Here is a 19,969-nt window from a genome sequence, read left to right as displayed (position 1 = left end):
ACCCCGACCTGGGTGTTTGACACTGCTCTAGCTAGTGCTTCAGTTATTCCCAGCCATCTTTTTCTCGACCACTTCATCATTATCACAAACGGCTCTCCTCTGGCCTCCACTGACTCTTCCAACTCAGTTGATGTCAGAGAGCTCCCCACTGGACAGTCCATCCCTCAACTGTCTGGTCCACGTGGGGTGTGCAGGAAGCACCACCACCCCACTGTAATTGTTTATGTATTTCATTATTGGGCTGGAACCAAGAATTAAAAACTGAAACTGAGAAAAACAAGACACAAAACTTGGAGAGTGGTGACATCATGGAAACGCTAGGCTAATAACAGAGAAAGAAAATAACATGGTTAAAAAAATAATAAAGATGGAAATGATAAGGGTGGAACCCTGGAACAATAGAAGGCCGGACTAATTTAAAATTTTTTTTAAAAAAGGGATTCTCATTAAAAGTATGTAAAATAGCAACATGACCAGAATTATGTGAAGGTAACACGAATCAGAACCTGTCAGCTTAACTTTTTACTCTCCTTGATCAGGGAGAGGAAAGTGTGGGCAGAAACTGGGTGCCATCAACAGAGCGGAAAGAACAAACATTTCCCAGAATGGGTCTGTTCCTGATGAGGAAGGGACCTGCTGGGCGGAAGCTGCCATCAGAAGGAAATAGCTCCCGTTACAGAGGTTTGAAAATGGAAGGGGTGGGGGTGGGGAACACCTCTAAATCCTGCTTCACCTGGCCCTCAGCTCTTACAGCTTGCCTCTGGCTCCTCCAGATGCTGCTGGATCCCAGCAAGTCTGTCATAAAACCCTGGCTGTTTTGTCAAATTGCTACATCTAGTTGACTCAGGCTGGAGAAGAAACAAACAAACGTCATATCAGCTTCACCCTGCAGCTGCTGCCCATCACAGAAAGATCACAGGAAACAGAGTGTATTCCTGTGGGAATCCGTCTCATGAGAAGGCTGGCAGCAACCCAGAGGGTCAGCCTGTCCCACCCAAAGGCGCCAGTGTCTACCTCACTGGACTACAAGGACTGTTAAAAACATAATTCCCAGGGAAGTTAGTTCCTGGGTCTCTCTCACTAGCCCCCTTGGGGTGCTTTCTCAACCCCTGTGGTCAGGAAGCATTCTGAGAGACATCTCTGTGGAGTCTACCCAGGATGGGTCTCGATTCCCATACTTGAATTGTAGCCCTGACTCTCACTGATTAGCGGTGTGAGCTTTGTCTTGTTTCACTTTTCTGAGCCTTCATTGTCTCAACTGTGAAACAGGTTTCTTGAGAAAGCCTTCTCTCCTTCACAGGGTGGCTTTGAGGAAGACGAAGGTCAGGCTATCCCCAATTTAAGAACATGGTATTGATTCATAAAATAGTTATTGAGACTTACAGAATGCAAGGTGCCATGCAAAATGTTTTCAGTGATGGTGAGAATCAGACACTATTTCTGCCCTAAAGAAGCCTAGAGTCCAGTAGGGAGACAGCCATGTGAATAATTAATGAAACTTCAGGGTAGGCAGGAATAAGGATTATAATATGAGAAATCAACATGAGGCTTCAAAGAACAAGTGACTAGTTCTGATCAAGTGACTAGAGGAGGCTTGAGAGAGGAGATGATACAAAGAGAAAAAAGTAGCACATCAGTAAAGACGGCTGATGTACAAGATAACTGCAAAGGTCCATAAAAATAACGTATGTAAATGAGTTGACCTGTGGATAAGTTTGGTACCAATAACAGAATCTCAAATGTACCTGACCACTAGAGAACATGTTGCTTCATTGGGGAACTGACCTATATTCATGGTTATATTCATATTTCCTTCTCTTTCCCCTAACCTCAGATGGGAGGTTTTTCAAATACTGGCTCCTGCATGGAGTCGCTGGATGAGGTTATTAAAAATGGAGATTCTTAAAAAAAAAAAAAAAAAGATGGTGATGCTGATAGTAATAGCAATTTAAAAAATGGAGATTCTTTGATCTCTGTCAGATGTATTGAGTCAGAATCTCTGGAATAGAACCTTAGAATCTGCATTTTTAACAAGCTCCCTGGGGGGGTTCTCATGTTCATTAAAACTGAGAGTCACCTCTGCTGGGGCCCAGGTGGGAGAATTCTTACCACTGACCTGTTAATGGCCTACAACTGTGTGAGAGAAGACAAGTCATCAGACCGCAGTGGGCAGGCAAGGAGGGAGGAGAGGCTGCCAGTGATGAGGACGCAACTGTGAGTCCTTAGCCACCAGCACGCAAAGCTCTGCTCTAAGGGTCTCTCCCAACATACATGCAACCTCTGGTTCAATCACATTTTCACACTTTTATTTGAGACTCTCTCATGAGAAAAAGTCATTGCAAACTAAATACATGACCCAAGCTTTACATCAAATGCCTACATGTACAATACATATTTACATGCAGCATACACATATGTCTGGAGAAGGCGATGGCAACCCACTCCAGTACTCTTGCCTGGAAAATCCCATGGACAGAGGAGCCTGGTGGGCTGCAGTCCATGGGGTCACGAAGAGTTAGATATGACCGAGCGACTTCACTTTCACTTTTCACTTTCATGCATTGGAGAAGGAAATGGCAACCCATTCCAGTGTTCTTGCCTGGAGAATCCCAGGGATGGGAGAGCCTGGTGGGCTGCCATCTGTGGGGTCGCACAGAGTCGGACATGACTGAAGCAACTTAGCAGCAGCAACAGCAGCATACACATATGTCATCCAGCACAGTCAAAGAATAATTTGTTCTGATTAATCAGATACTCCAACCAAGAGTTAATATCTATGGCCTGCATGAGTTCTTCAATTTTCAAAGAACTTGAAAGCAATAAAAGAGATCTAACTTCAAAACTATCTGGAACATAATTTAATCTCTTTCGTTCATGCAGGAAAAAAGTTTTTTTTTTCCAATCTCACAGCGCCTCAGGCCATTATTAACATAAATGCTCAGTACATATGTGCTGTGTTTAATAACCATCAATCATTCTCCTACTTCAGTCCTGCAGTTCGGTTCCCATGTTTCCTGCAGGTCACCATGTGCCCCTCTCCTTGGTACCAAGGTGAATGTTGTTTCCTCCCTTCCCCTCCCCCTCCACCATCAGAGGCATCCTGAGGATGTGCAGGAGAACCCATTAATTCAGAGCCGGGGGCTCAGAGATGAAGAGGGGTTATGTTTTACCATATCAACACATTTTATTTTTAGTTTGTGAAACCAGTGTCAGTTCACCCTGAATTTAAAGGTCCCCTCATTAAGATACACCAAAATAACCTGCCAGGATAAGTATCTCCAGTGAAAAATTCTCGAGGTGCTTAAAGTACATATTAGGTCAAACTGTAAGAAATTGTTGTTTTGATAGGTCAACACCAAATACCCAAAATCTGGAAGCTGTTTCTATAACTTGGCCCCCAAGTGGTGTGTAAAGTACTTTAATCAAATGTCTCTTTGCCTTTGCCCAGTGTACAGCTTTTACGAAACAGAAAAAAAAAATCACATATTTTAATAAATCCCAACTAGTTCCCTACACGCACACAAGAGAAAGGAGGTCACTGCTACCTGGTACGTGCTTATCCTAGGGGGAAGGAAGAAGCGCCAGTTCCTCCAGCAGACGCCACTTCGGAACTAATTAAAGACACCTACCCATAAAGCAGGCTCCTGCCCCCTTCCCTGCCATCCAACTATTCCCCAGACTCTGACTGAGTCACCTCTTAAGGGAAAGGAATTTCCGTCTGGGTGCTCACCTATTGTGCTAATGAGACTGCAAGTTGAGCTCTGGTGGGTACCACTGGGTACTGGAACCCCTGATTCACACATGCTTGAAAACAGGAAATCGCCTCATCTCAATTCTAACAGGCCCGATTCCCTCAAGGAGCATAAACCCAGGAACATGGCATAGCAGCTCTCAAGTGGGAGAATATCTGATTAGTCTTCCCATTCAGGAAAACAGCATCCCCCTGAGACCTAGAAACACCGGGATGTGAATGTCCTGATGCTACAGCTTTCACTCTATAAATCCACAACCCAGGAGAGACCCAGCAGGCTGAGAGCCTCTAGAATTCATGAATTTCTGAGAGGTACCAGGGCAGCGCATGTGTGCTAAGTCACTTCAGTTGTGTCTGACTCTTTGCAGCCCTAAGGACTGTAGCCCACAGGCTCCTTTGTCCATGGTACTCTCCAGGCAAGAATACTGGAGTGGGTTGCCATGCCCTCCTCCAGGGGATCTTCCCAAACCAGGGACTGAACCCATGTCTCTTACGTCTCCTGCACTGGCTGGCAGGTTTTTACTACTTATGCCACCTGGGAAGCCCACAGACAGTCAAACAGCACAGCAAGGCTCTCCTGAGGCAGAAGTGGCAAGTCCCACAAGACACTGACCAGATGCAGCCCTGCTCTCTGAACCTAGAGGAAGCAGTTGTCATAACTTACCTCAAACAGGTCTGTTCAATTAGAAAATAAAATGGAAACGGAATCCCCCAATATTTTTTAGTAAGAAGTTCTAGGAATAAATACAGAAAAGAATGCAAATGTCATTGCTTTACTCACTAAAAGGAAAGCAGTGAGGAGGGAAAGGAACCTTATTGCTAATGCTATAGTCTGCAGATCTGCCTCCAAGAGGAACCTGAGAGGAAAGGTTCCAAAAATTTTTTTTTACATAGAGAGAAGGAAAAAAAATTAAGACAAAGATGCTAAAAATGCCTCTCAGTGAGACCCAAATAAATGTAAAAACAGTTTCGGGCCTCCTAATTTTCCTGCCTCCTTTCAGAGCACCAGCTCCACCTCTCCTGGAAATAGTTTTCTGAGGTCACCCACAGATGCAGAGGCCAGCAGCACAACCAGAGAGCCCACTGCACGGCATCTCAAAATAAGATGCTCAGCCTACGCCTGCAGCCTTTGTGGCCATGAAAAAATCATCTGGCCAAAACCTATTTACTTGACCAAGAGTACAAGAGTTATTTTGGAAACGCGTGCTTTTATAAGTGAAAATGTGAGGATAGTTATCTCCGTGATTTTTACAGTCACTGTCATTCTCTTTGAAGTGTCCCTGGGGTATCATCACTTATGTTGCTGGTCCTCTCCCACAGCCGGTTTATGGTTATTCCATCAAAGCAGGGCATTCAGGGGACATGCTCTAGTCAGGGAAGATGCAACTTGTCCCTCCCTCTCACTTTCTCTGGTTGAGTTACCTGCGTGAAACCTTCAAATTGCCACTCAGGGTATAGACCTTTGAACTTCTCATTTGCCAGATCTGGGTTAGTACCGCCCATTACCTAACATTAAAAAAAAAAAAAACAAACAGAAAACTCATTACACTGCACAACGTGTACATACAATAAGGCCTTTGTCCTTAAAAGAAAAACATAATTTTCAACAGAGTCGGCTCCCAGAAGCCAAGGGAGCTAACATCCAAAACCTAATATAAACACTGAGGCTTGTGTCCCGGTTTCGGAGTTAGGCTCAGTGAAGGGGGAGGGAATGATGGGAATGGCAGCCAAGGGGGTCCAAGGCATTTTTCACTGTGATTTTTGAAAACAGAACTGAGATAATCCTGGATCCTCCCCTCTCAGGCACCTCCTGCATTGTCGCCTACAAGGCAGCAAGATATTTCTATAAGAGAGAATGTTTCTTTTGTCACAAGTAAAAGCAGGACTTAATGTCTATATGACTTTAGTTCTCAAATGGGAGTACATTCCTTTCAAAGGAAGAAAAAAGTGTTTTTGCAATGATTATTTAGGATGTCTTTTATAGACGGGGTTGAACTTCTGTGACAAACTCACTGGGAGAATCCTGTTTTGGAACTTGGAGTTCCATTCTGGGGGGTAGCGATCCCAAGTGTTAACAACTCAAATTATAAACAGGAAACTCCAGCCTGACTCCCACTCAAGTCCCAAGGTTACGGACCTCTCGCTGAAGCTTTGGGGCTTCCAGAGATGAGGGGACAAGGTTCTTACACTTGAAGACCTCATCTCCTAAGATAAATCTGCCCAAGTTAACCACATACATTACTACACAGAACATGCTCTCAAAGAGAAGAGGCAGATTCTTAGAAGAGTTGATGAGACAGCGGGTCAAAAGCACACAACGCTCCATGAATGTGGAGGGTCTGCAAGTCCAAATCCAGTCACATCAGTTAATGCGGGATCACCTGCTACACCGTGAGCAGCCGGAGTGACTGGGGCTGGGCAGACAGCAGAGCTCTGCACGTTTCAAAAGCGGGAGAACTGCCTGGTGGTGCAGTGGTTAGGAATCTGTACTTTCACTACCGAGGGCATGGGTTCAAACCCTGGCTGGGGAACTAAAATCCCACAAGCCATGCCTCTCAGCCAAAACTAAAAATTTAAGCATACAAAATTATCAGATTTTTTAAAAACATAAATAAATTTAATAAAAGGGAGAGGATTCTGAAGCATCAGTCTCAGTGGCTCCGTTCAGTGATTAGTTTTACATTTCTGCCTCCCACCTTCCACTTCCTCATTCAACGGCAGTGCCACAAAGGACAGGTCGGCCTCACTGTGAAAGCAAGGTTTCGATTAGCCATCAGGAGATGAACACTAAACAGGTAGACTTTTGAAAATGAGGAGCAGAGAAGCAGCCATCTTGCTAAGCCCCAAACATTTCCCAGGTTTTCTATCTTTTACAGAAAAGATAGCAGTCACCTCTACTAAAGTTCCATCATCTGCCCTGATAAAAGTTCAGAGTAAACACATCATAGGAACTGGCCATACACTAAAATAAAGGCAGTAGTCCAGTTAATCATTTCTTAGAAGATTTAGAAGCCTTGTAGTCATCTATTTAAGCACTTCTTAGAAGTCTGGGATAGGCAGCAATTGCATAGCGTTTAGATGGTGGCATGTGTGCGTGTGTACTAAGTCACTTCAGTCATGTCTGACTCTTTGCAAAACCATAGACTGTAGTAAGCCAAGCTCCTCTGTCCATGGGAATTCTCCAGGCAAGAATACTGGAGTGGGTTGCTGTGCCCTCCTCCAAGGGATCTTTCCCACCCAGGGATTGAACCCACTCATGTCTCTTACGTCTCCTGCATTGGCAGGCTGGGGCTATTATTTCAGAAGTGCTTACCACGTTTCCAGACCCTGTTTTAAGAATCTTGACTTAAGAGATGTTTAGACTCACAATTCTGACAAAAGCCCTATGATGAAAATAAAGATGTCAAGATACAGAAATATTAGGCAACTCACACAAAGCTGTACAACTATTAAAGGAGATATAGGAGTCACTACACTATCATTGCTAAAAAATATACTCACTAAAGTATGTGCTAAAAACTGGTTTATAGCATACACTTTCACTGTCTTCTATTCAAGTTCTCGCTCTTAATAACAATAGTTCCACTTACACTGTTTACAAAGGTCTTTCACAAACACTAGTGTATTTAACCCATACACATCGTCTCAGTCAATGGCTACAGCCCACAGATGGGGTCTCCACTACGATTCCTCTTTAGAAATGAAGCCAAAGGGCAGACATACCACTGTGACTGGCTCAGTACCCACAACTAAGGCTCAGGGAGACCAAGGTGGCTGCCCAGTTATGCACAGCTACAAGGTGGCCCTGGGGAGACTTGAACCCATAATTTAAGACACCAAGGCTGCCGTTCCACAGGTCTCCTTCAGTGATGAAACAGACATCAAAAATTTAGTGAAAAAAGAAAATATTTTTCCTAAAGATGTAACTAAAGGATTAAATTATATCATAATATTTTTAAAGCACCATTAACAGTTTCATAGAGCAAACTTGAAAGTTTATAATGGTAAGATTTTATGTTAGCCAACTTCTTTGATATTGTTGCTCTCATTCATAATAAGAAATGCCTCCATGTAGCTTTGTCCATTTTGCACGTAACTATAGAAACATTCCAAAGACACTTCCAAAGTCTATTATTTTTATTCATGAAATTAGTTTTGTTTGGGGACCTTTGAAAATGTCATGTGGTATTTACTCACTTTTGCTGAGACCTTTACATTCAGAAAATGTGTGATTTTTGCACTAAATTTTCAAAATCCCTACAGCAATCTTAGTATTTCTCTCAAACCGGGTTCCACCAAATTCCATCTATGATCAATTCTATTCCATGGGAAAATGAGCGACAGGTCCTATGGACCTGGACACCATTGTGTTTGTTTCAAATAGTTCAAGATGATGATGAGAAAGTTCCATCCTTGATGTTCTCCCAGAAGGTCCAGTCTAACTCTGAAAGATCTAATACCACTGATCTTCCTCTTCTTCAAACATCTGCCTTGGTCTGTACTTTGCTGGTTCTCCTTTTGTAACTATACCTCAGTCTCTGTTGTTGGCTTCTCCCTTCCTAACCTTCTTTTAAATATAGCCCTTCTTCTATCTACTATTATAGGCTAATTTCTTGAAATCTCAATTTAGACCCCTTCCAAAGACAAATAATTTATCCCCAAAGTTCTGAAATTTATTTCAGTGCAAACAGTTAACACATTGGTTTCTAGTCTTGATGTCTCTATTACTATCAAGATCCACATTTTGAAGAGCCTGCTGCTGCTGCTGCTGCTGCTGCTAAGTCGCTTCAGTCATGTCCGACTCTGTGCGACCCCATAGACAGCAGCCCACCAGGCTCCCCCATCCCTGGGATTCTCAAGGCAAGAACACTGGAGTGGGTTGCCATTTCCTTCCCCAATGCATGAAAGTGAAGAGTGAAAGTGAAGTCGACTAGGTTTTCCTAATTGGAAGGTCTTCAAGCCCACTTCAGTTCTAAACTTATTATCTCCCATCCACATCCATGACCTCTTCTTTTCCTACATTGTGCATAACATTGGCTAGAATTCTCAAAATTCCCTTCAATCCACCCCATTTCTCATCTTTGCCATTTATTTTATTGCCAAGTTCTATCAACAGCTTCCTAGGTGTCACTAGCGGTAAAGAACCCACCTGCCAAAGCAGGAAACATAAGAGAATGTGGGTTCAATCCCTAGGTCGGGAAGATTCCCCTGGAGAGGGGAATGGCAATCCACTCCAGTATTCTTGCCTGGAGATTCCCATAGACAGAGGAGCCTTGTGGGCTACAGTCCACAGAGTCACAAAGAGTCAGACATGACTGAAGTGACCCAGCACATTAACTTGGGCTCTGAAACTCCTCTGCAAGTCTGCAGGTCCTGGCACAGGGGCACACTTGCTTTAAGGTGGGCCGTACAATTTTGATTGTTGTAGAAAATGTGTGCTACCACTGAGAATACATACTACCGTAATAGTATCTGTCAAACTAAATAATTTGCCAAATGGGTCAAGCAACAGTGCAGAGCAAGGCATCTGTGGGCAGGAGGAGAGATGGCCTCAAAACGGAATTTTGAGAGTGAGGTCTGGAAGTAAACCATTCTATTCAAATAGCAGCACCGAGAGCTGCTCCAGACACACCAAGTGATGAGCAAAGTGACTGCCACAGAGATGCACTAGCACATCATCCCACTGTAATGACTACCGCATTTTAACTACTGTGTTTTTTCTGGTGCCTGTTGTCCAAACTCTGGCCTCTCCACACTCTACACAGCTCTCACAAAAGCTTCTAGAGGAATTTATACACAGCACATCTTACTGTGTCATGTGGGTGAGCCAAAATATGAAATGGCTCCCACAACCCCACAAGTGGAATTGAGCTCCTTGTTGTTGCACTCAATGTCCTCCCCTCGATGCTTCTCACCAAGCCTTCTGACTCCAGCTTCCATCAGAGCTTTGGGTACACAGGGCACACTGGACTCCTCAGTCTTCACAATTCCCAAGCACACGCTCTTCTGTGCCTTTGCTCCAATCATGCTTTGCCCAGACTATCTTCTCTCTGTCCATCAAGGTCCCAGATAATCCAATCAGAATTCGTCTACAGTTCCCTTAGTACTTGGGTTTGAGCCTAGCAGAGTGTTTTTCTGGCACTTCTATAAAACTTATCCATGCCTGCGTTTTTCTTTTCCATTCCACTGTGGGCAAGAACCTGTACTATTGGTCTGCACCCCCCAAGGTGCCCAACCAGCACAATGCTTCAAACACAGAAAAGGCAAGAAAGGAACGGGAGAACGAAGTGTGAAGAGAAGGAAGAAAGAATAATATTACTGCATTTATAACCTGTTATCCCTAGCGCTTTGAGTGATGTTTTATAGAACTAGAACTGGGAATCAAGAGGTCTGAAAATATACACCCAGCTCATTTTGCTGATCTTAACTAAGTTCAACAAGCACACTTGACCTCTTGGTGCCATGAAAGGTGATGTTACTAGTATTCTTTTATAGCATAAAGGATTTAACAGACTATCAGTTGGACCCAAGTGCCATAGAAGAGGGTGCAAGAAACTGATATCTTTTGTTTATTCAATGAATTTGTATTAACTGGTTTATTTTCCATCGCTTTGTGTTGCCTGATTTTTCCTATGATGTCCTGTTCTCCTGCCCTCACTATATCTGAATCCTCATCTGGAGAAGGGCTCTCTTTCCCCAGCCTGCTTTCCCACACTTAAAACACAGTTTACTGGCGGTGCACACTATGAAGACTGGTGCCTTGAAATGAAAAGAAAGCATGTTTAAAATGGGATGGGAATGGGGCAGGGGAGCACACAAGTAAGTAGGCAGCAAACCCTACTCAGGTCTGGAACAGGGTTGAGAGACTTGCACAAGGCGGTCCAGGAAAATCACCATGATGCCAGACCACTAGGCAGTTTTTCCAGAATTACAACGCTCCTGAGTCCCTACCCTATCCCTCTGCCAATAAAAGTACAAGTGAAGGTGACCCCACAGGCATAGAGATGTAAATATTCTGCAGAAAAACAAGGCCCCTCTTCCATGGAAAGTTTTTTTAGTGTTTAATGGAGAGCAAGGGGAAAACTTACAGCAGGGCTCACAGACCACTGGACCAATAAGAAAGCAGCTCAGATCAACCTAGTCCAAGTCTGGAGGGACAGAAAACCCCACAAAATGTTACTGACCTAGTCCTCTCCATTCATAACGATGGGTGGGCTTGGCATCATTATCCCTAGGTCTCTTCTCCATCAGCTTTCCTTCTCCTCCCTTTTCTTTCCTTCTTTTTTAATGAGCCCATAGGGTTTCTTTCTTTTTTTTTTTTTTAAAGAATATTTATTTATTTATTTGGCCGCACTGGGTCTCAGTTGAAGCACACGAGATCTTCGATCTTCCTTGCGGCCTGCCAGCTCTTAGTTGCAGCATGTGGGATCTAGTTCCCTGACCAGGGATAGAACCTGGGCTCCCTACATTGGGAGCCCAGAGTCTAGTCATTGGACCACCAGTGAAGTTCTCCCTTTTCTCTCTTTTCTGATGAACATTTGCCTCTAATTCCATGTGAGGAAATAAGAATTTAAACATTAACATCATCATCAACAATAACAATAATGAATCGTTCTGACTTAATGCCAAGCTTTGGACCAAGTCTTTAATGTTCTATCTCATTTAGTTCTCACAGCAAGTCTATGAGTTTGTTAATGACAGCCATCCCACTCTACAGATAAGGAAACGGAGGCTTAGAAAGGTGAAAAAACTTTCCTGAGTTCACCAGCAGTAAGTGACTGAGCCAGGCTCCCCAGCTGGCTCAGTGGTAAGGAATCCACCTGCCAATGCAGGAGACAAGGGTTCAATTCCTGGGTCGGGAAGATCTCCAGGAAAAGAAAATGGCAACCCTCTCCTGTATTCTTGTCTGGGAAATCCCATGGACAGAAAAGCCTGGTGGGCTACAGCCCATGGGGTCGCAAAAGAGTTGGACATCACTTAGCAATTAAACAACAAGAGAGCCAGTATTGGAACCCAGGCCTGTCTGATGCCAGGGCTAAAGCACTTTGCCAAAATGATATGATACGAGCCAATAGCTGCCTGCACTGCATCTTCCTCTGAAGGGCCCTCCAAGCCCAGACTTGGTTTGTGTTATAAGACAAAATCACTCTAACTACTCCCTAGAGTAAGCCTATGTCAGCTTTGCAGAGGTTGAGATAACTCTCTGAAGCCCTTGGAGGGATCTGTAGACATTTGGAAATAGTAAACAACATGCAAAAGCAAGTTGGTTTAGCAGAGAAAACACTGTTTTCACATCACAGGTCTGTTTCTTAGTAACTATATAACTTCAGGGCATTTGCTCCACTTCCATGAGCCTCAAGAAAGCGCTAATGATAATAATCGTCTACGAGCTGGTATTGGCAAATTTGTCAGTAAAATGCTGTAAATTAGTTCAGTTCAGTCGCTCAGTCGTGTCAGACTCTTTGCAACCCCCTGGACTGCAGCACACCAGGCTTCCCTGTCCATCAACAACTCCTGGAGCTTGCTGACTCATGTCCATAGAGTTGGTGATGCCATCCAACCATCTCATCCTCTGTCATCCCCTTCTCCTCCTGCCTTCAATCTCTCCCAGTATCAGGGTCGCATCAGGTAGCCAAAGTATTGCAGTTTCGGCTTCAGCATCAGTCCTTCCAATGAATATTCAAGATTGATTTCCTTTAGGATGGACTGGTTGGATCTCCTTGCAGTCCAGGGGACTCTCAAGAGTCTTCTCTAACTAAATTAGTTACCCTTTCCTAAAACTCTATTGAATACCTTATTCTATGGGAAGGCAATTGGTCATACCACCTTCTAAACAGAGTATAAATAAAAATAAATAAATATATTAACACATAAATAAATAAACCCTGATCATTGTCTTAGTGAGCATCCAATATCCAGTCTAAAAATGAAAAAAAATAATTTTCAAAAAATTGTAGCAACCTATTCATATGTGCATGTATGGAGCATAGCTCTCTGAACACATCAAGACTACTTTATATTTCCCCTGCCTCCCTCCTTCCTTCACCCTCCCCATTCTCCCTCTCTCCACCTCTCTCTTTCTCTTTCTCTCTCTCTCTCACACACACACACACACGCAGACATACATGAATTGAATCCTGATGCACTGCTGTCTCCCTCATCCTCAAACACGTGCCTTACACTTGTTCAGTTAATAGATAACTATTCTCCAGCCAGTTAATTTGAACAGTAAAAAACATGAAGCTTTTATAGAGATAAAGTACCCTGGAGAATCAAAGATGCTGGTAGCTACTTGTTTAGTGACAGAGGATTCTGTGATTAAAAGTAGAAGACAGCAGACAAAGCCCCCTCTGTTTGCACCCCTTGGTTGGCTCCAAGCAAGGTGGAGCCCCACTTCTTGTAACACCAAATTTCACGTTGTTTTTTATGAGCAGAGGGTCCATTTCTAAATTGCACCTCTGGATTTAAAAGAGGAAATTTAAACCTCAGAATAATGTTTTTTGCTGAACAAAATGTATGCCAAACTAAGCTCGGACTGACTTCTGTTTTCTGAGTCCCAGCCTCCCAAGTTTTCTCAGGTTTCCAGTACTGGGCCGAACTCACTGGCTTTTGCCATTCCCTTCTATGTTATGGTTAGGTGGAAAAGGGGTGAGAAGCAGGGGTACCACATCCTCAGGTTCACTGCATAGATTTGGGGATGCCCAAAAGATCCAGAGGACCACTTTCGATTCATCAGTTGAGACGGGCTGGCTCCTATCAGCTGTACTTCACGTAAGGCACCAATGTTTTTCTAGGCATTACGGGAAAAATAATTCTAGCAAGAAAGGGAAAAAACACCACACAAAACAGCAATAAGTCTGGCCTTCCTTCCCCAGCCCCACAAAAGACCATTTTGTAAGACGAGGAAAAGCTGTGCTTTGCTTTCTAACTGAACAATGAAGCGCTTGCATCTTTAATCCAAACTGTCTACCCGCTTCCCTAGATTTCAGGACAATAGTCCAACTTCTCACCTTCCCCCTTGAACAGTTGAACCCACACACTTTAAAATAATATCCATCAGCAGCTGACAAACTGGTTATTCTTGGACCACAACTGATGCTGGCAAGAGGAGGTCCAGGCAGACAAGGATAAATGAGAATAAAATTATTCAGTTCTGCTCGCCGTGGCCACTGCATCAGCTGTCATCCTCAAAATTCCCACAGAAATGAGTTCATTTCACCTTTGAAACGTTTCGGAGCTTAAAAGTTTAAATCAGGCCAAGTTGATTCTGTGGGATTTTTCTAGCTTTTACACTGTAATTATATGCAGGACTTTGTGCCACCTATTTCCTCTCAACTGTAACATTTTACGTCTTTTTTAAGCATATGTTGAGGTTAGCTTTTTTTTTAGTACATGTTATGAAATAAGATATGAGCTTATACTCAGCTTTAGGTAGCTTTCTGCCAAAAGGCTGGACCAACACAAACTAAATATGACTATTTTCTTTATCCAAAGTACAGTTTTGACTATTACATACCCTCTTAACATACATACATAAAACTAGCTCACAACGAAAGCTCCCTGCAGGTCAACTGAAATCATAACGAGATTTTCCTTTCATATAATGTGATTAACAAATGTTAGCTAACCGGACTCCTAAAAGACTCAAAAGAAAAAAGCAAAATAACTCAAGCAATGCCAAAAAGTCAAATAACTCAACAATCTATTTTTTTCCTTGCTTTTTCACATCTTTAACTTAGAAAATAGCCTGTTTCACTTGACTATAGGAATGTGCTCTAGAGGCAGGTGAGAGTGAGTTCCAGCTCCACTATTTACTAAAATATGACCTTTACAAGCTACTAAATCCTCTAGCCTCAGTTTCCTCATCTGTAAAATGGGGGGAAGGGGTAAAAATCTTCAAAAAATTTTTGTGAAGATTAAATGAAACGCAGTCTTCGATAAGTGCCAGCAAATGAAGTATTTCATAAGTGTTAGTTGTTATTTCTGACATTATCTGTTTGCTAAATAAGCCTACCTTCCAGCCTAAATATAAAATTGTCAACTAGCCTCACGGTAAGCTAGGTGCTTCGAAATTCATGTACTGCAGTTGGTCCCTTGGAAACTTACAAATAAAGAAACAGTTGCCCATCTAGCCTTACTCAACTTTATCAAGTACTACAACTGTTTGGGAAACAATAATGACTATGACAACTTGGGCCCCATAATCCTAAACCCCTGCAAAAGTCATGGCAACATATCACTGAACCTTTCAGCTAGGGGGAACTTTGAGGCATCCTCTGAAAAGCTAGTGAGTCAGAATGCGAGTCTCAACTTTATGTGTTTGGAAAGGATTTCTGATAGCTCTCATGAAGGCAGATACCTCCAAATGTTACTCAAAGATATAAATGAACCTACCACCCTTCTGAACACAATCAATATAAATATCACTCCAGAATTCCAACCGACGCATCTTTTTTCTTCAGATTCACTCTTTACCTTCAAAACAGCAAGGTCTTATTAGCAGTAAGCTGTACTTTCGGGGAAAGGCACTATTTCCACCAGGGCAAGAGTACCAAAAAAGGGAAATGCTGTATTGAGAATTTTCATACTATTTTGAAAAAGTTTGCAAAACCCAAACTCTGTGTTTAAACATTATAAATGTAACAATATTGCTGAGGAGAAAAACAATATTTTTGCATATGGAGTTCCAAATTTATTTAAATATTACCCCATTTTCTGAGATCTTACGAGATCAAGATAAAATAATTCACTAACACTATGTAGATAGGAGAAATAAAGAAATCATCTCCCTTCTGCCCCCACCACACACACACTCACACACAGAGGCAGACACACTACATTTGTAAATACACAATAGAGCCAAAATTTAATGTAAAGCTCCTTTTCAACAGGTCCTTTGGTGAAAGATCATTCATTAACAATGCAGCTCATAAACACAAACCTAATTGTCCCTCTCTCAGCTCTCTTTTGTTAAAGCAGCAACACTTATCATCTCTGGAAATGGAATGCATTTTTACCTCTATTTCTGCTGATTTCCTTAGTCTTCAGAACCTGATAATCATTTGATACAGACATTCACCTTCACCCATTTATCATTTCACAACATTGACCTCATCTATTGTCGTGAAAAACTTCGGGTAGTTTAAACCCAGATGGCTTGGCTTTCCCCTAAACAGAGAAAATTCCCTTCTCTGGTTGCATACAGCATGTTGATCTGATAACAAGCAGTCATCTATCATTTGGGGGCTTTGCATTTGACTTTGACTGCCTTAATGTATTTCCAACAGGGTTTTGTGATGTGTAGTTTTTAATCAAGTTTTGCCAAAAGTGATTGGCATGTAAAACACTTTTAAACAAAAATGTTCTTTGTGAGTCGCTATTTCAGCTCAGAAATTCTTATTCATATAATTTAATCTCCCCCATGTGGTTACTTATTAGATCTTATCATTTACTATAAAGCTAAAATAAACTGAAACAAATCATTTTTTTAATCTACCAGCCACTGCTCGTGTTAACTAAGCAGCTGACAGCCAAGTGTCATCCTCTACTAAGGACAGAATATCCTTTCTGACTCATGGCTTCCAAATCAGATATATAAAGATTGTTTTTGAGAGCTTAGGATATAAGAGGCAAAAAAACTCAAGATCTTGTCCCCATGTTTGTGCTTTGTGACTCTAACCTCTCTTTCCCCTTGTCACATACCTTATCCCAGACCTTTATACCTAAATGTTATCATTTTGACACTGAGCTCAGACAATAGAATCAGAGCAGAAAGTTTGGTGGCACCTATGATTTGGTGGCAATAGCCATTCCCGGCAGCAGAAGGGCAAGTGGTAATTACCACTGAGGTGATGCTATACCAAGTCCATCTGAAGTTTACATCTGCAACCTGATGTCAAAGATAAACATCTCCAGCCTGATGAAATAGAAATTGCCAAAGTCCATAAAACTTGGAAATTCAATGGAATTCAATTCACCAGCCATCTGTGGTTTTGTAATGACCAAAAGCAATTTTTAAGATCTGGTCATAAAATCACAGCGAAAGGATTCACCTTGCAGAGGGAGCAATTGATTTCCCATTACCTGATCTCCATACTCACCATGCAGACACACATTATACAAGGGTTGTCCGTGATAAATGGAATCTGGAGGACTTCACCTTCATTTTCACATTTTGCAACAGAACCTAAAGGGAAAAAAAGTTATTTAAATTTAGCTGCATGGCCTTGTTACAAAAATAGAATTTTTATAATAATACTTTTTGAGAAAACTATATCCAAATTTCAAAAATCCCTAATGAGTTTTAAATAATCAAATTCACCCCAAAAAGTCCCCCTGAAAAAAACATACTTTAAATAATTTTATTAGAACAAGTTTTTTTAAAAGCCTGTGCTACATAGATATATTTTCTGCTCTCAGATGGTTGGTTTAAGCACAATTCCAAGTATTTGATTGGATCTTTAATAATACCCTTCCTTTATAAAACCATTTTAACTAAACAAACACTCCCATAAGCAAAAAATTCAAATTGGCCATTAAGGTAGATTTTAAATTTGAACAGAATTCAGGACTGTGTCAATAAACAGGGCTTTATATGAATCTGCCTCATATTGTGTTGAATTGAAATTACTTTTCGAAATACAATCTTCTTTCCTCTTTTCTTAGAAATAGACTCAATATTTTCTTTTCTGCACCAGGTGTCAGTAAAGTATGTCCTTCAGAATAGCAGCTGAGGTCTTCACCTGCCTGAAAGCATATAATTATTATATCCTGCTATTATTGCCCTTTTAAAATATGATAGTTGCTTTAAATCCAGGTCTGGAGGGCGGGTGCTTTAAAGATCACTACCAGTAAAGAAGCTATATTGGAACCTTATAGAGTGAGACAGGCCTATGGGTGGAAAACGATGCAGGTTTTTTTTTTTTTTTTTTCCCCCTTTAATTGCATACGGGAGAAGAGATAAAACTAAAGGTTGAAGAAAACTAAAGATAATAAAGGAACTTTTCAAATCCAAATAGAAGAATTTCCGTTATCACTACAGTATTAATGTCAACAGCCTGCCCGCTCTCCACTCCTTAGCCTACTCACTGCTTTCCCACCCCTTAACCCCGAAGGGCTTCCTTCATCCCCATGTGCCAGCGAGGAGCAGGCTCCAAGGTGCTCGTTCCCCACCCTCCCGTCCCCGGGGCCAGTCAGCGCCTTCTCTCCCAGGTACCAAGCCAGCGTCTGGGAGGGTCGGTCCCTCCCGACCCCTCCCCTACCTGTCAAGAAGGAAGAAGCCAGAGACATGGGGACCCCCGAGCAATTGAGCAGCAGCAAGACGCAGCAGGTAATCCCGGGCGAGCGCCGGCAGGGACGCTCAGCCAGAGCCCTGACGCCGGAGAACCAGAGCATCGTCACCTGGAGGGAATCCCGGGCGACTGCAGGTCCCGCGCCGCCGCCTGTGCTCCGCTACCGCCGCTCGCAGTCCAAAAGGGCTCTCAGCCGGCGAGTCGGGAGACAGTCCGCGAAGGAGGGAGGCGGGCGCCCGGGAGCCTGGGGCGGGGGAAAGGTGGGGGGGGGGGGTGGAGGTTGGCGGGGGGAGAGGCGGGAGAGCGAGGCGAGGGGTGGGGGGCGCCCAGGGAGGAGGGGTCCTGCGGCCAGGCTCCTCCAATGCGGCTTTTTTTTTTTTTTTTTCTTAAGGAGTTGTTCGCAGCGGTTTAGTCGTCGGCTCCTCCACGCCAGAGAGGGGGCCAGGAGGAGGGGGTATCGGAACTGCGGGAGATAGGCAGAGAGGAGTGGCTGCGCTGCCCGCTGCGCACCGCTGCTCCGCCGCCGCCGCCGCCGCCGGGGCTGCAGCGACTGCCCCGGGGCGCGCCGCTGCTGCAGCTGCCGCGTCCTCCACTTCTGCACTCCCACCTCCTACCCGCCCAGCCGGCTCTCCACTCGGTCCGCTCGCACGCTCGCTCCGGCGCGGGAGACCAGGGCGCACCGAGCGCCTCGGGGAACCCGCTGGGGGCGCCCGGACGCAAGAGGGATAGTGGAAGCCTCGCGCTGGGCGCCTGTCTCCGCCGGGGGTCCAGCCAGCTCCCCCAGACCCTCGAGGGAGGCCGCTTGCCCCGGGGCACGGATCGGAGCCGGGCAGGCGTGTCTCCACCACCCGGAGTGCGCAGCGCCTCCTCCCTTTCCCGGGGGGCGGGTGGGGAGGGATTCCTCCCCTTACGGGGGATGCCGCGCCAACCCTGCTCCTTCTCCTGTGCTCCAGCCCTAGGAAGGAGGAGAATATGGGACGCAGGGCGCTCCACCACCGCGGCTCGTTCCCTGATGCCCCAGCTTTGGGAAGGAGTGATAAACCCAGCGCCTGGGACGGGGTGGGGGTGCGGGCAACTTTTCACTCTGCTTTGCCTTCCTTTGGCTGGGGCACGACGGCCGACCGTCCCTGAGAGGACAGAGGGGCGAGGGGCCTTCGAGATCACTGCTCAGTGCTGCTGTGTCTGTGCGTCGTGACCCTGGGGAAGACGGAATTTGAAACGACACGCAAGGTCGATTAATACACGCACAGAGGCGAACTCTTTTCGCCGTTAAAAAAGAGGAACAGTGGTTCCATGACTCCTCCCATCCAACCTCGGGCGAACCGGGGCAGGGAGGTGCTGTTTGACTAATCATTCATTCACCCGAAAAAGAGGGAGGGACCCGCGCGGCGGCTAATCTCTGGCAGGGACCGCCGCGGCGTTCTCGGGAGCTTGGAGTTGTCGCTTCAGCAGCCCTGGGTGTCAAAGAGTCCAACCCTACCTACCGCCCAGGGATGATCCCAGCCAGATCACGGCCTCTCTCTCGAGCCGTGGCCCACTCTGCCCAAAGGAGGATATGCAATGGAGGAGAGAGTTTTTGTAACCAAATGGGAATTAGGGGACGCTTGGCAAGTATTGGGACCTGATGATCAGCTGTCTTCCGCGCTCACGTGGGTCCCCGGCTTCCTCTCCCTAAGAATGGAAATGGGGGCCCCTCACGCGGGTCCTCCTGGTGGGTCGGCCGGGGCGGATCCGAAAGGCAATCACGGACTAGCCAAGCACGTTTCTCAGCAGGACGCATCTAACAATTTCTGGGCAACGTGGGGATTGTCTGTAGTCACAGAAACTATACCTTTGCAAATATATTCGTCTGTTTGCCGACACATTTTGTACAGTTTCCTCTTAAGCTCTACCCTCTTTGGAGTGGGGGGAATGGGGCTATTTATTT

General features: G+C 44.3%; 1 protein-coding gene across 2 annotated transcripts in view; it reads right to left on the bottom strand.

Moving 5' to 3' along the window:
• BMPER (BMP binding endothelial regulator) overlaps positions 1-18,266 on the bottom strand; it is a 252,348-nt gene extending 234,082 nt beyond the window's left edge. The window contains exons 1-2 of one of the 2 annotated variants that reach the window (XR_015163218.1): positions 18,013-18,266; positions 16,852-16,937 (exon numbers count right to left, since the gene is read on the bottom strand). Coding sequence is in view for 1 of the 2 variants with exons in the window: in XM_086398479.1 (XP_086254605.1) it covers positions 16,852-16,937; positions 18,013-18,145 (219 nt within the window). In the remaining variant the exon portion in view is untranslated. The remainder of the gene's footprint in view (positions 1-16,851; positions 16,938-18,012) is intronic. The other variant, XM_086398479.1, reaches the window with a different exon arrangement.
• Positions 18,267-19,969: the final 1,703 nt, after the last annotated feature.

This window comes from Bos grunniens, chromosome 4 (assembly GCF_055505025.1).
Source record: "Bos grunniens cultivar Pamir isolate PY7600 chromosome 4, Bosgru_T2T1.0, whole genome shotgun sequence".
Lineage (NCBI taxonomy): Eukaryota > Metazoa > Chordata > Mammalia > Artiodactyla > Bovidae > Bos > Bos grunniens.
This window is presented reverse-complemented; position numbering and strand designations above follow the sequence as displayed.